Source organism: Peromyscus californicus, unplaced genomic scaffold (genome assembly GCF_007827085.1).
Source record: "Peromyscus californicus insignis strain IS unplaced genomic scaffold, ASM782708v3 Scaffold_4__1_contigs__length_199733344, whole genome shotgun sequence".
Taxonomy (NCBI): domain Eukaryota; kingdom Metazoa; phylum Chordata; class Mammalia; order Rodentia; family Cricetidae; genus Peromyscus; species Peromyscus californicus.
The window spans coordinates 166,895,507-166,910,071 of NW_026294562.1; the positions used below are offsets into that span (position 1 = coordinate 166,895,507).

At 52.8% G+C, this 14,565-nt stretch overlaps 1 protein-coding gene across 7 annotated transcripts in view; it reads right to left on the reverse strand.

The window, feature by feature from the left end:
- The window catches only part of Hif3a (hypoxia inducible factor 3 subunit alpha), a 31,884-nt gene extending 17,660 nt beyond the window's left edge, over nt 1–14,224 (reverse strand). The window contains exons 1-8 of one of the 7 annotated variants that reach the window (XM_052763325.1): nt 14,160–14,218; nt 8,143–8,333; nt 6,414–6,559; nt 4,128–4,212; nt 3,226–3,338; nt 2,664–2,872; nt 1,486–1,592; nt 1,096–1,243 (exon numbers count right to left, since the gene is read on the reverse strand). In XM_052763325.1, coding sequence (XP_052619285.1) covers nt 1,096–1,243; nt 1,486–1,592; nt 2,664–2,872; nt 3,226–3,338; nt 4,128–4,212; nt 6,414–6,559; nt 8,143–8,333; nt 14,160–14,185 — 1,025 coding nt within the window. In that variant the 5' untranslated portion in view covers nt 14,186–14,218. Of the gene's footprint in view, nt 1–1,095; nt 1,244–1,485; nt 1,593–2,663; nt 2,873–3,225; nt 3,339–4,127; nt 4,213–5,625; nt 7,816–8,142; nt 8,334–8,464; nt 8,699–12,690; nt 13,314–14,159 lie in introns of those variants that run through there. The other 6 variants (XM_052763326.1, XM_052763328.1, XM_052763327.1 and 3 more) reach the window with 6 other exon arrangements.
- Nucleotides 14,225–14,565: the final 341 nt, after the last annotated feature.

Below are 14,565 nucleotides of genomic sequence, written 5' to 3' on the forward strand. Positions count from 1 at the left end.
GAAAACAGTTTTTTCAGTTCCTTAGAAAGTTAAATTTTCATGGAAACATATGACCCACCCATTCCACTCCTAGATGTTTACCCAGGAGAAATGAAAATGTTCATTCTCACAAAATCCCACTTGAGAATGTTTATAATGGCTGTTTGTATAATCCCCCTAAACAGGAAACAGCCTAAAGTCCCCCAGATGGCACATGGATAAATAAACATTGGTCCATTCATTCTCCAATGACCACTAGTTACCATGAGAAAGGAACTATTGGTCTGGACCTAGTGGTTTACATTTGTAATCCTAGCACTCGAGAGCCCGAGGCAGGAAGTTTGCTGTGAGTTTGAGACCAGCCTGCACTACATAAGACTCTATCTCAAAACACCAATACACTTTTTTGTTTTGTTTTGTTTTGTTTTTTGAGACAGGGTTTCTCTGTGTAACAGCCCTGGCTGTCCTGGAAATCGCTCTGTAGACCAGGTCTTGAATTTACACAGATCCTCTGCCTCCCAAGTGCTGGAATTAAAGGCGTGCATCACCACCGTCCAGCAAAATATATATTTACTTACTTTTATGTGTATGGATGCTTTGCCTACCTATATGACTGTGCACCATGTATGTGTAGTGCCCACAGAAGAGGGTGCCCGATTCCCTAGGACTGGAGTTACAGATGGTTGTGAGCCACCATGTAGGTGCTGGGAATTGAACCCAGGTCCTTTTGAAAGAACAGCCAGTGCTCTTATCCGCTGAGCCATCTCTCCAGCCCACAGAACTACCACCAATAAATTTTTTTAAAAATTAGCAAAGGGCCCGGGGGTACACACCTTTAATCCTAACATTTGGAAGGCAGAGGCAGGTATACCTCTGTGAGTTTGAGGCCAGTCTGGTCTACATAGAGTTCTAAGACAGTCAAGGCCACTTAGAGAAACCCTGTCTCTAAAACACAAAGACAAAAACAAAACAAAAACATATACACAGAGAGATCCAAATGCATATTCCTATGGCCATATGTATTCCACACAGGCACACATATACACTTCCTTATGCATGCACAATGCACAGGTCTGCCTATGCATCCCTCCACACACACTACATCCCTCTGCTCACCTGATCAGGAAGTGGACACAGATGATACTTTCTGACTGGGGGCCCCGTCCCCCTGACACCACTGTAGCCTGAGTCTGAGTCCACAGGTAGCCTCCGGTCCGGGCCAGGAAGCGATACTGCCCCGTTACTGCCTGGCCCTTGCTCAGCACTGGGGATAGGATGGATAGGGGTCAGGGTCACAGCAGAGACACTTGGGGACAGAAAGCTCAGGAAGCTGGAATTAGGAATGAGAGGTCACTGAAGACAAAAATGCAGGCCCTAGCATTTGGGGTTCAGGGGGAGGCAGGAGTCCCACAAAGCCCTGGGCTTTCTGTTTAGGAGACCAGGGATTGCTGTTAGGTGGGGCCATGCAGCAGCTGGCTCTGGCCTGGGGACATGTTGGTCACCTACAAGTGTGGATGCTCCTGCTGACTGCATCGGAGTCCAGTGCATGGATGTATTCGTAGGCAGAACAGCCAATCAGGTCGTCAGGGCTGTAGCCAGCGACTTCTGCGATCCTGGAGTAAAACGGAGAGGTACTGGTCAAGGCCCAGATGGAGGGAATGGGCAGGTGTCAACAACAGCGAGATGAGAGACAGGGCAGCAACAGAAAGGCGGGGGGGGGGGGGGGGTGTTAAGAAACAGAGAAAGAGAGTAGAGTGTGGTGATCTGTAATAACAGCACTCAGGAGGTTGAGGCAAGATTGTGAATTTGAGGCTTGAGATTCAGCAAGGCCATATCTCAAAAAAACCAAAGGCTTAAGGCATGCCTTAGTGGTAGAATCTAGAATTCTCTAGGGGCTGAGGGGTGTGGCTCAGTGGTAGAGCCCCTGCCTAGAATTCCCCAGTGAGGGGCTGGGGTGTGTGGCTCAGTGGTAGCACACCTGCCAAGCATGTGTGAGGACCTGCATTCCACCCCTTGTACCACAACAATAAGTAAATAAGTAAGTGAAAAAAGAAAATAATATGGTGTGTGTGTGTGTGTAGGAAAGGTGGAAAATGAAGAGGCAGAGAAGATAAAGAAAATGATGTGAAAGAAGCATGAAGATGGAGCAGAAACTCCAAAAAGGAAGAATGAAAATGGATATAGACTGAAAAACGAGACACTTGCATTGTACTTTGCCCTATGCAAGGCCAGGAGTACTGAGAGCAGGGGTAAAAGACAGGGGGACATTGTTCTCTTACAGGATAGCTGAGGGCATTGAGGGGCAGAGAGATGAAGTCACTTGGTCAATGTTACAGACCCAGGGTGGAAGCCCAAGAAGTCAGAACCTAGAGTCACTGCTTCTGAGGACGTAGCTTCGTCTGCAGAGTGCTTTCCTAGCATGCACAAAGTCCTGGGTTCCATCCCCAGCTCGCCTGTAATCCCCTCCCTCAGAAGGTGGTTAGACATTTAAGGCGAGGGGGAAGGGAGGAGAGCCGGGGGGTGGGGGGGGGGAGAGAGAGAGAGAGAGAGAGAGAGAGAGAGAGAGAGAGAGAGAGAGAGAGAGAGAGAGAGAGAGAGAGAGAGAGAGAGAGAATGAATATTGGGGCAAAACCAACCAGAGGAGATGGTGGATGGGTGTGGTCCTGCACAAAGCCACTGCCTACCTCTCGTCGCAGTACGTGAACTTCATGTCCAGGCTGTGGCGGCTGAGAAAGGCCCCCCGGCCCAGAGGGGGCTCCAGACTGGCTGGGTGGGGGATGGCTTCACAGATAAGCACCAGGCATTGCAGGGGAGGCTCGGAGCGAGGGCTCCCGGTGGGGGACGTCTGTGCAGGAGGCTTGTAGGCCCTCATGTGTCCTGAGCAGTGCAGCACCTTTAGGTGAAGTGGGGCGTTGTCAGTACCCATCTTAGCCTTAGGCTCCCCACGGGGCTGGGAGACCTGCGTCTAGGTCTCATAGGGAGAAAAGATCCTTGATTATTTTAGAAAGTCGTGAGGAGCTCTGGGATCCTCATTCCAACCCTCGGGAAACTTAATTCAGGAGGCGGAGGACCTTTTCCATCCTCAATGTCTGGCGCCGGGAAACTCAATTCATAGGCGCTCTAATACCCTATCGACTCAGTCCGAAGGAGTTCCAGCAAATCTCTGAGCCCGTGAGACCCCAAATCCAATAGGGAGTGAGATCTTCAGGGGTCAGACCCACCCCATTGAGACAAGGCCCAGCCTACCTTCCAGGTGGCAGCTTTGAGGTTGAGCGTGCGCCCTCTGCTGGTGAGTGTGCTCTTCATGCGCAAGGAAAAGTGGCGTTCTGTGGGGGCTTCCAGCTTCTTCTTGGACAGGCCTGGGAAGGCACAGGGAGGGGACATGCCACTAAGTGAATGTTAAAGTCTCCCCAGCCTCAGAGATGGCTTAACGGTTAAGAGTGGGTACTACTCTTGTAGAGGACCCGAGTTTGGATCCCAAAAATCTATGTCAGGCAGCTCACAACCACCCACTTTCGGACCTCTGAAGTCACCTGCACTCACATGCATGATCATATCATCCCTTCTGTCTCCCCACCCCCCCCAAAAAAGAAAATAAAAATAAAATTTTCCTTCCTTCCTTTTCTATTTTTTTGGGGGGACAGGGTCTCTCTGTAGTTCTGGCTGTCCTGGAACTCACTATGTAGACTAGGCTGACCTCGAACTCACAGAGATCTTCCTGCCTCTGCCTCTCGAGGGCTGGGATTGAATGCATGTGCCACTACATCTGGCAAAAATAAAATCTTAAAGTCTCCCAGCCTCATCTCCAAAGCTGGGGCGGGAACTAGGAAAGGGAGTTCTCAGGGAAGGGAGTCCTTAGGGAAGGGAGTCCTCAGTGAAGGGAGTCCCCAGGGAAGGGAGTCCTCAGGGAAGGGAGTCCCTAGGAAAGGGAGGCCTCAGGGAAGTGAGTCCCCAGGGAAGGGAGTCCCCAGGAAAGGGAGTCCCCAGGGAAGGGAGCACTCAAGGAAGGGAGCACTCAAGGAAGGGAGCACTCAGGGCATAGCCAGTTCTCTCCACTTTTCTCTATGCAGGTGTTCCAGATCAGGGAGAGGAGGGCTGGGTCAGTTTCCTACCCTGAAAAGTGGGGTCTGGGCTTGCAGGGCACTCACTTGGCCTGGGGGTCAGGGCATCCTGGAGTTCCTCTTGGTCGCAGGGATGGATGAAATCAAAGATACTGTGTCCGATGAGCTCCAGCTGGGGGAAGGGTAGAGTTTGTAGTGGAGAGAAGGCACACTTAACAGGACCCCCCGGCTGGCTCCTACGTCCTCTGCTTATCGTGTTGGCCCCAAATCAGGCGTCTGGTGGAGGTCATCAGCCTCCTCAGTCACTCATTCACTCACTCCTTCATTCAGCAACCAGCTATCAGCACCCAATATTTACTAGGACCCTTGCTAAATGATTAGACAGATCATAGATGCATCCTTGCCTTTCAGAGTTTACTGGGCGGTGTGCATGCACGTGTGTGTCTGGGGAGGCATCTGGGTATGGTCACATGATAATGAGATACTAGTTTAAAGACAGTGGCCCTGAATAGTTTCTTTGAGGAGGCAATGTTTGAAAAAAAAATGCATTGAGCTGGAGAGGTGGCCAGGTTGGTAGCATGCCTGCTTAGTGTGGACCAGGCCCTGGATTTGATGCCAGACACAGCATCTGGGCACTGTGTCAAGTATCTATAATTCCAGAAATGGGGATGTGAAGGCTGGAGGATCAGAAGTTCAAGGTCATCCTTGGCTACATAGTGGGTTTGAATCTAGCCTGGGCTACATGGAATGCTGTTTTAAAGGGGTGGAGGGAGCTCAACATTGTAAGTGAAGTGAGTCTGTAGTTCTCTGGAGTAAGACAATTCTTTAAAAATAAGTCATGCAGGGTGAGGTGACCCATGCCTTTAATCTCAACACTCAGGGAGCAGAAACAGGTGGATTTCTGTGAGTTCCAGGCCAGCTTGGTCTACATATTGAGTTCCAGGCAATTTAGGGCTACATAGTAAGCCCCTGTCTCCAAACAAAACAAAACAAAACAAAACAAAAAACAAAAACCAAAAAACCAAAAAATCCAAAATGGAGAAGATACAGCTCATTGGTTAAGAGCACTTGCTGCTCTTATAGAGGACCTGGGTTCAGTTCCCAGGACTCTATATCAGGTGGCTGACAACTGCTTGTAATTTCAGTTTTGGGGGATCCAGTGTCCCCTTCTAGCCTCTGAGGGCACCTGCAACGTACATGATGTACCTACATATATTCAGGACCCACATGCCATGCCCGTGATGCGTGAGTGTGTGCATGTGTGCTCACAACCCTCCCCCACAGTCAGTCTCCCCCATACACATAAAATAGGTAAACTTTTACGAGGAATAACAAACAAATAAAATAAAAACAGGAGTCACAAGCGCAAAGGGTGAGTCACACCTCCTGGGCAGGTCAAAGAGTCTGTTACTTGTTTCCGTTTAGGAGGAGGGGACACAGATGAAAAAGTGCCCAGGGTGGGATCTGGGCGACACAGTACTCTCCCAATAACACCTTTGTAGCTGGCTTTGATAGTTGGCTCTATCACTTTCTAGTTTGGGACTTTGGGGCGGTCACTTGTCTGGCTCTGAGAGTTCACACTCACAGAGAAATTGGTACCAGGAGTGGGGATATGCATCAGGGAGAAGGAACAGAGGTCCACTGTACAGCCATTTACATGAAAGAGAAAAAAAAAGAACACAAACTTTCTCATACAGGGTTTACTCTAAAGGTGAACTAAAGTTAGGTCTAGTCCCCAGATGGCTTGCCCAGCTCCTCTCCTCGCACCTGAGGGGTCTCCTCTCCCTGCTGCGCATCCTCTCATCTTTAGTCCTTCTGTTCCCTTTCTGAACGGTAAACACAGTTCTACCACGTTAGCACACCCTCTCCCTTGTTTTCACTCCTTCCACGGCTCCCAGCGCCTTGGAGACAAACCTTCTCACGTGAACACACGTTATCGACCTATTGAACTTGTCTGATCTTTTTTTCCCCCTCCCAAATTCTTCCACTGTCCTCTGTCCATGTTCCACTTAGCCATGTCTCCAAAGTGTTCCATTTCCGTCTCACTTCCGGGCCTTTGTGTGTGCCAACACTCCGCCATGTACATTTGTGATCCTCACTGCTAAGCCATTCAGGTTGCAGCTAAGACGGTCTTTCTTCTAAGCAGCCCCCCCAAGTCCATCTCCTCCCAGGCTGGGTCAGGCCTCTCAGCGCCACATTTCTTTCCTACATCTAGGCTGTCCCATCACAGCGCTGACCATTCTGTCTGGTGACGGTCCTCTCTCCCCTCTGCCATACTGTGAATTTCATAAAGGAAGAACTGAGGTCGTGGGGAACCACGGTCCCCCCAGCATCCCCACTGGGGGAGGGGCAGGTACAGAGCAGGCAGCTCACCTGACTGAGGCCCAGGTGCTTGCTGACATTTTCCGACAGGTAAACCATGTCTCCTTCGGCGGTGAGTACCATGACGAACCCCTCGAGGGCCTTCAGGTAGCAGGCGTCCAGTGGCTCTCCCCCTTTTCCCACCTGGTTCCACTCCCCTGGTGCCCAGGCCGGCGGGGAGGGGGAGGGGGAGGACGGGGCAGCTGTTATCAGCTATGGACCCACCCTACCTAGTTTCCCGCCATCTTTCCTCACCCACATGAACTCATAGAAAAGCCTGGGCGAGTGGGAGAAAATCCTAGGGGCTTGGGAGTCGCAAAGAAGAGGTCAAGGCCACTAAACTTTGGAAACAGGAACATGGACTCCCAGAGGGGACATAGAATCCCCCAAGATTCTAAGACTGAACTCTCTGAGGAGTCGAACTTCAAAGAGGCCTGGGGGCACCTGGAATTCTAGAGTTGTGAGTTTTCTAGAGTTCTTGGCGGGAGGGTGTGGATGGCCTGCCAGATGGGCAGAATTCTAAAATGTCAGGGATTTCCGGAAGACAGAATTCCAATACATTTTATTTATTTCCTGTGCACGTGGAGGTCAGAGGGCTGCTGACAGAATTCTAAAGGCGTAAACTCCCCCTCCCCCAAAGTCTATGGGGCAAGGGAATTTAATGGGCAGACCCTCTATAATGAAACCTTTTCAAATTTCTAATTTTTTTAGAAAAAATTTCAGGAGTCTGAGTGTGTGTGTGTGTGTGTGTGTGTGTGTGTGTGTGTGTGTGTGTGTGTGTGTGTGTGTGTGAGAGAGAGAGAGAGAGAGAGAGAGAGAGAGAGAGAGAGAGAGAGAGCACTCAAGCGCTTCCTTGGGTGGCTGCTAAGAGAATAAGAAATTGAACTAGAGGAGAAGAGGGGAGAGGATGAAGAGAGACTTCCAGGAATTTTAAAATAATGCCTGGGGAGCCTCCTGGGGTGGACAAGGATTGGCTAAGCATGGTGGCTATGTGAAGCCGAGGCAGAAGGATCAAAAATTCAAGTCTTGTCTGGCCTACCAAGTTAGTTCAAATTCTTACTAGTTGAGCAACCTAGTAAGACCCTGTGTCAAAACTGTAAAAAGACAGCTGGATGTGTGGCTCAGTGGTAGAGCCCCTGCCTAGAATCCCCCAGTGAGGGGCTGGGGGCTTGACTTTCTGGTGGAGTGCTTGGGTACCATACCCCTTGATTTGGGTTCAACCTCCAGTATGGAAAAAAGAAAACAAACACATAAATTGCCGATGTGGTGGTGCATTCCTTTAATCCCAGCACTTAAAGGCAGGGTGAGTGGATGGGAGGGGGTGGGTAGCAGAGGCAGGCAGATCTCTGTGAGTTCAAGGCTAGCTTGGTCTGCACAGCAAGTTCTGGGCCAGTCAGAGCTACACAGTGATATCCTGTCTCAAAAAAAAAAAAGGAAAAAAACCCCACTCCAAACCCCCCAAAATCAAGAAACAAAAAGAAAACAAACACAAAATTAAGGGGGTAGAGACTTTAGTCTCCCCCAAAGCCCAAGCCTAAGGCCTCCAGGGGCCTCCCATAGATACTAAGGGGTGGGGCCTCCCAAGGAGTCTTTCTGAGCCCAGAGCTCCGATTAGTCTAGCACTCGAAGGGCGGGTCCTCGCTCGGAGAGGGGATTCTAGAGCCAGGGAGGCGGAGGAGGCTTCCCAGGGGCGGGGCCTCCGCTGTGGGCGGAGGCAGGGGGCGGGGCGTTCCGGGCTCACCTGCGGCGCAGAGGCGGTGCATGCGCAGGTAGCTGATGGTGAGGCGCATGATGGAGGCCTTGTCCAGATGCGCGCTGACTCCGCGCGCGAAGGGCAGCGTGTGTGCCAGCTGGTACAGCACCTCGGTCTCCTGGCTGCGCCGGCTGCGCGCCGCATCCCGCGACTTCTCCTTCCGCAGCTCCGTGCTCGACCTGTGGAAAGGAAATGGCACACGACAGGTCACATGTGGGACGCCTCCGCTTGGGGTCCCGGCAACATCGCTGCCCCCCCCCCCCCCGGCAGCTTCTCCCCTTGAAGCCCCTCTCCTTGCCCCAAATTTTACCTGTCTTGGTCCCAGCCCATGAGGCCCTCCCTGCAGGGCCTTGCTCCAAGCTTCTCCCCCAGGATATGTGCCTAAGATCTTCTGTCCTCTCCAGGACTTATCTGCAGCTCATTTCCCTACTAGAGACGTCGCCTGGGGGACAGGGAGGCCTCCCGGTGGGAGGGGGTGGTAGAGCTGGCCTGAGTCCAAAGGAGAGATGGAGCGCGAAGAGCCCGCAGCCTCCCAGGCTCCTTTCCCTCCCCGGTGTCCCCTCCCCAGCCAAGCTGAATCTCACAGAGATATCTCAAAGTCTAACGACACACCAAAGGGGCCTTCAGAGGGGCCGGGCCCCACTAAGGGTGACACAGCAAACCAACCCCTGCGTTCTGCCCAGTACCTCTACCCTTCAAATGCCTGACTTCCGTGTGTGTGTGTGTGTGTGTGTGTGTGTGTGTGTGTGTGTGTGTGTGTGACAGACAGAGAGATCGATCTCGATCTTTCACCAGTAATATTAATATCTATCAATTATCCATTTTCACTATTAGGTCATTTTCCCTGCCAAGTGCCAAACCCACTTAAAACTCCGGGCATAATGTCGCACACCTTCAATCCCAGCACTTGGGAGGCAGATCTCTGAATTCGAGGCCAGCCTAGTCTACATATGAGGAAGCCTAGGGTCATCCTTGGCTTGGGCTACATGAGACCCTATTTCAATAACAAACAAGCAACCAACCAGACAAAACCCCAAACTTTATCTGACACCCTAGTCTATTTGACAGGGTCTCCCTGTGTAGCTCAGGCTGGCCTTGAACACCTGATCCTTGTGCCTCTACCACCCAAGTGCTGGGATTATAGGTTTGTGCCTCCACACTTGACTCATAAGTCTCCTTTTGAGTTTTTTTTTTTCCTTTTTAAAGAAGGTATATTATATCTAGTCTTATATTCAGTATTATTGATGCTTACAAGATTTCTAACCCACAAACCAGCCCTGTGTGTTTGTCACATGTAATGAGCACTCATCTGACCCTCAGGGAACTTTATTATTATTTATTTTTATGTATTTATTTATTTGGTTTCTCCAGACAGGGTTTCTCTAGGTAACAGCCCTGGCTGTCCTGGAATTTACTCTGTAGACCAGGCTGGCCTCGAACTCACAGCGATCTGCCTGTCTCTGCCTCCCGAGAGCTGGGATTAAAGGCGTGTGCTGCTGCCCCCAATTGCTATTTGAGAGAGCATCTCATGTAGCTCAAGCCAAGGATGACCCTTGGCTTCCGATCTTGCCTCCACCTCTTGAGTGCTTGGACTATAAATCTATAGGCCTGTCACTATGCCTGGGCTCGACAGGGGAGGGGGCGAATTTTAAACCCATTTAGCAAAGGGGAACCCGAGGCTCTGAAAGGTGGAGTCCTTTGCCCAAGAGATCACACAACCAGTCTCTGGCTGAGCCCAGTCAGTGAGGTTTCTACGTGTGATGGCCACCCCTCTGGGACAGGAGGCTGCACTTTCCTAAAAGTCGTTAATTCGGGGAGCAGAGGCCACTTCTGGGGGTGGGAGGGCTAAAAAAATGTTTCAGTCTGGGTGCGGGTGGGGTGGGGTGGGGTGGAGGTAGCTGCAAGGCTGTGTGAGGCCCTGAAGGGGGCAGGCTGGCCTAGTATTGGAGGAGCCAAGGGGGCGCCCCCATGAACTCCCTCTTGGCTGGTGGGGGCAGGGGCCTCAGTCCTGCCTGCCCAGAGGACATTCCGTCCTGTACTCTACTGTTCCAGCCCTGTTTGTCTTCCTGCCCAGAGGGTGGGGGTGGGCGGGCCTCACTGAGCTGGGGGCCCTGGGACAGAGGGAACTGGGAGAGAGAAGGGGAGTGGGGTGGGGGTGGGGCCGGCGCCCCACCTCCCAGGCAGCTGAGCTCTGTAATCCTACTCTCCATGGCTAGGGTGGCAGCAGGGTTTCTTCCTCCATAGAAGGAGCCCGCTGGTGGCTGTAGAGGGACCCTCCTTCCCTCTCCGTCTGTTCTCCGGATGTTCTGACGGGAAGTAGGGGCCTCTCGCTGGCTCTCTGGCCTAGCTGTGAGACAGAGTGGGGGCTGCCTCTTCTGGGTCAGGGTTCCAGTTCTGCCAGCCGTTATCGCCCTTGCTCATTCGCTGTGTGACTTTGGGCAGGTTGCTTAACCTTCCTGGGCACAGTATAATAACCTCCGCCTCCTCAAAGGGTGGTTTGTGTTTGTTTGGGTTTGGGGGCATGTGAGGTGGGGCTGGGGGACAAAGTCTCATTGTGTAGCTCAGACAGGCCTGAAACTTATGATCCTCCTGCCTCAGCCTCTTCCCTGAGTGCTATGGTCATAGGACTGCATCACCTGATGGATCCCTACGGTGGCTGGAAGATTAAATGAGTTAATCTATGTCAGAGGCTTAGCAAGCGAGGCTTGGCTATTGGCTAGTGTTAGTCCTGAAAGGCTCAAGTTTATGAGTCTCTTGTACCCTGGAGTAACCTGTGGGCCTCTGAAAGTGCAAGAACACGTGTGCAGTTAGCCATGCATGCAAGTGTGTGCGAGTGTATTATTATGAGCGTGCAAGTACACACCCAGCTGTTACACGAACGCTTCAAAGGAATAAAAGAACAGTGACGGTGTGTTGCACCCTCAGAAACTAGAGACCCCAATCCAGCCTCACAGCTATCCCATGCAGCAGAAGCGAAGACCTCCCTTTTAGAAATGTAGAAACGGGGCCAAGCCTGACCAGTTCGATCCCCTGAACCCACCTGGCGGAAGGAGAGAACTGACTCCTGCCAGGTGTCCTCTGACCCTCACCCACTCTCGAGGGCAAGCACGCAACCCCTTCCCCCCCATACACACACAGGTACAGAAATGAATAAATGTAATTTTTTTTTTCCAAAGGTAGAAACAGGGCCCGAGATGCATGCAGCTCAGTTGGTGGGGCATTTGCCCCACAGTACGACACACACACAGGGTGTTGGTGGCACAGGCTTGCAACGCTCGCGCTAAGGAGGTGGGAACGGGAGGGCCAGGAGTTCATGGGCATCCTCCGACGTGGTGAGTTCGAGGTCAGCCTGTCTCAGATTGAGACTGGGGTTCAGAGCAGAGGCACCCTTGTCCTGTGTCACTCAGGTGGTAGTTCCCAGACTCTCATTTCCATTTCTGTCTGCCTTGCTCAGCTGCTTCTCAGGTAAGCCCCATACCCACCCTGCACCCATTATTACCTTCCTGCTTTAGGAAGCCACCTCAGAGAGGTGATAGACATTGCCGGAGGCCACACAGTAATCCCTAGGGGAATCGGGTTTGTTGACTAGGTGTGTGTGTGTGTGGGGGGAGGGGTACGTGTTCCCTCCCTGGGAAAGATTTGATCCCCATTATCCAAGCGCGAGCTCAGGGAAGGAAATCTCTGGGCCAAGATCACACAGCCAGGAAGTGGGAGCTTGGGGATTTGAACCCTGACTTTGAGGCCTGCGTTCTAAAATGCTCTTCTTCAGGAGGGTGTGCCCACCAGCCAAGGGCCCCCTGCCTGCTCCCTTCTGCCTGGTGGACTAAGTCTTTTCCTCCTGTCTCAGCACTGCTACTGATCTCCCTAGCTGGCCCAGCTCTGGTCCAACCCCTTGGCAGCCTGCCCAGCCTGGGACGTGCGCCTGGAACTTTGCCACCCTTACTCTGTGTTCTAGCTGAGAACAGAGGGTGTGGCCAAGAGGCCCAGGGTGAGGCCTGGGAAGGGGGACTTGGGGCCCGGTGGCCCTTTAGCTAGGAGAGAAAAGACCCCATCTCTTTCCCCAACCTGAAAGGCTTAGGAAATTAAAAGAGCCTCTTTCTCATATTCTGGGCTTCTCTTCTGACTCTCAGCTGGGTATTGGGGCTGGGGGGGGGGGCGGCGCTCACAAAAACTGTAGAGTATCTGAGGTGTGGTGGAGGCTTAGCTTTGTATCTGGGCAGAGACCCCTTTTGATGTTGCTTGGAGGTGACCTGAGAGGCCAGGGGCCAAGGTTTGGGTCGGAGAAAGGACTTGGGGTAGGGGTCAGTGGGGAGCCTCTCTGACCTTAACTTGTTCTCAGCAGTATGGTCATTTGGCTATTCGGTGGGGTGCCAGTCACTAGTCCAGTTTTTATGGGGAGCCCTGCTTTCGGGTGGGTACTCAGGGCAATGTGCCCATTATGGATTTCCCAAGAACACCCCCACAAAGGGTGAGATGGCTGGAAGCCGAAAGCTAGAAGAAAGAGGGGGGGCTCATAGTCCAGAGGGAACCACTTACCATTACCCAAGCCCCCTCTGATGCCAAGTGCCATCCTGGGAACGCAGGAGGGGACCGGAGCGCAGCCGGGAGGTGGGTGCGAGTTACTAGTGGTGTGCGGCTGTGTGGGATGACACCACAGGAAAGGGCTGGCTTTGGGTGCGGAGGGGGGCACCCTAGTTCTGTTAAGAGGGGCCCCTCACACAGCCATAAGGGGGCGCTATCACGAGCGGCGCCAGGGCTGGCCTAGAAGGGGTGGGGATGGAGTTCCCTGGTGGGCTCAGAGCCAGAGATGGGAATAGAACGGGAGAAGGGGAGCCTGGGTGGGTTGAGGTGGGGGTAAAAGCGGAGTGTAGAGAAAACCAATCAGCCCTAGGAAGCCGGAGAGGAGTGACTGTGGCGAGACTTGAGGGATGCCTCAGTTTAGACAGGGAATGCCAAGGGTCTAGGGCAGTTTTCTGGTGTCTCCTGTGGCAGCCTGGCTATGGCTTTGCACCTGTTGTAAGGTGAACACGAAATCCACCTCTTCCCAGGATGGCCCCAGCTGTGCCGGGCCACAGGCGGCGCTGCTTTCCCAAGGATGTCCCTCAAATAGGGTTTGGGTGGGGCCCTCCTCTCTCAAATGCGGACTGGGTGCGGGCAGATGAACGAGACACAGAACCAGGCTTTGGGAAGTGGGTCAAGCTTGTTCCGCTGGGATTGAAAAGGGGTGACCCTGCTTTTGTTTTTTTCTTTGTTAGTGGCCTTCTGTGTAGACCAAAGCTGGTCTGGAACTTGCCATGTAGGCCAGGCTGGCTTTGAAATCATCCTTCTTGTGTAGCTTCCCGAGTGCTGAGTGCTGGGTTTACAGGCGTGAACTCCCCTCCCCAGCTATCATCCCACTTATTTGAAAGGATAAAGGACCTCGGTTGGGTTCCACACAGACTCTAAGGAGACATTCTTTCCGGTCATTTCTAGGGCAACTTGAAGCTTGGGAGATTGCTAGGATGGACAGAATAAAGGTAATCTCTCTTCAGGAAGTCAGAAGTGGAGTCTTCCAGGGACTCCCTATGTCTGGGAAACCTCAATTTGGGGGATCCCTTTTTAAGATCACAAGAGTCTGACAGGCAAGAAAGACTCAATTCTGGGGCTTCCAGTAAAGCCTCTCTCGGAAGAGAGCCCACTGATCAAACTCAACCACCTCCAATCCATAGGAACTTGGAGTTTCACTCCCAGCCAGGAGGATTGAACCCCGTCGTGTATCAGAAAATCACAGCTCACAACCCCAAAGCTGTTCCTGGGGTGGTGGTGGGGGAACAGCTAGAGCTCATGGGGTAAATCCCAGATCCCCTGCAACCCTCTAGGGTGGAAGGTGCGTCGGGGATGTGTCCCCGGTCGCGCGCCCCAGGGTGTTCACAACTTGAGCCACACCCCACAGATGAGGGGTTCCCCCACACCCCCGTCAAGGAGAGCCCCCAGTCCCCATCATTCCTATCCCCGAAGCCCTGTACCTCATGCGCTGCAGCCCCAACGCCATGGCTCGCCCTTCGCAGTTCCTGAGCCCTCGATGCCCCGCGCCCCCTCCCCGAGCCGTGTGAGCCCCCTCCCCAGCTCCGCCCCTGCCACGCCATTGGCTACCTCTTGCCCAGCCCGCGGCTCTGATTGGAAGGTGGGCTTGTTACTCCCAAGGAGGAGGAGGGACTAAAGGAGAAGTCTTGGAACTCCAAGGGGGTGGGGGAATCCTGTGTAATGCACACTCCCCCCCCCCAGCCACGCCCCTGCCGCAGACTTCCTCGGCAGTCCGGAGCCCGCCGGGCGTGATTTCCCTCCAGTCTCTGAACTCCCATCCCGTGCACTTCTGAACCATCCAGATTCACTCTGTTCGCTGTGTCCCACCGCTGTCTCTCCCTCTATTAC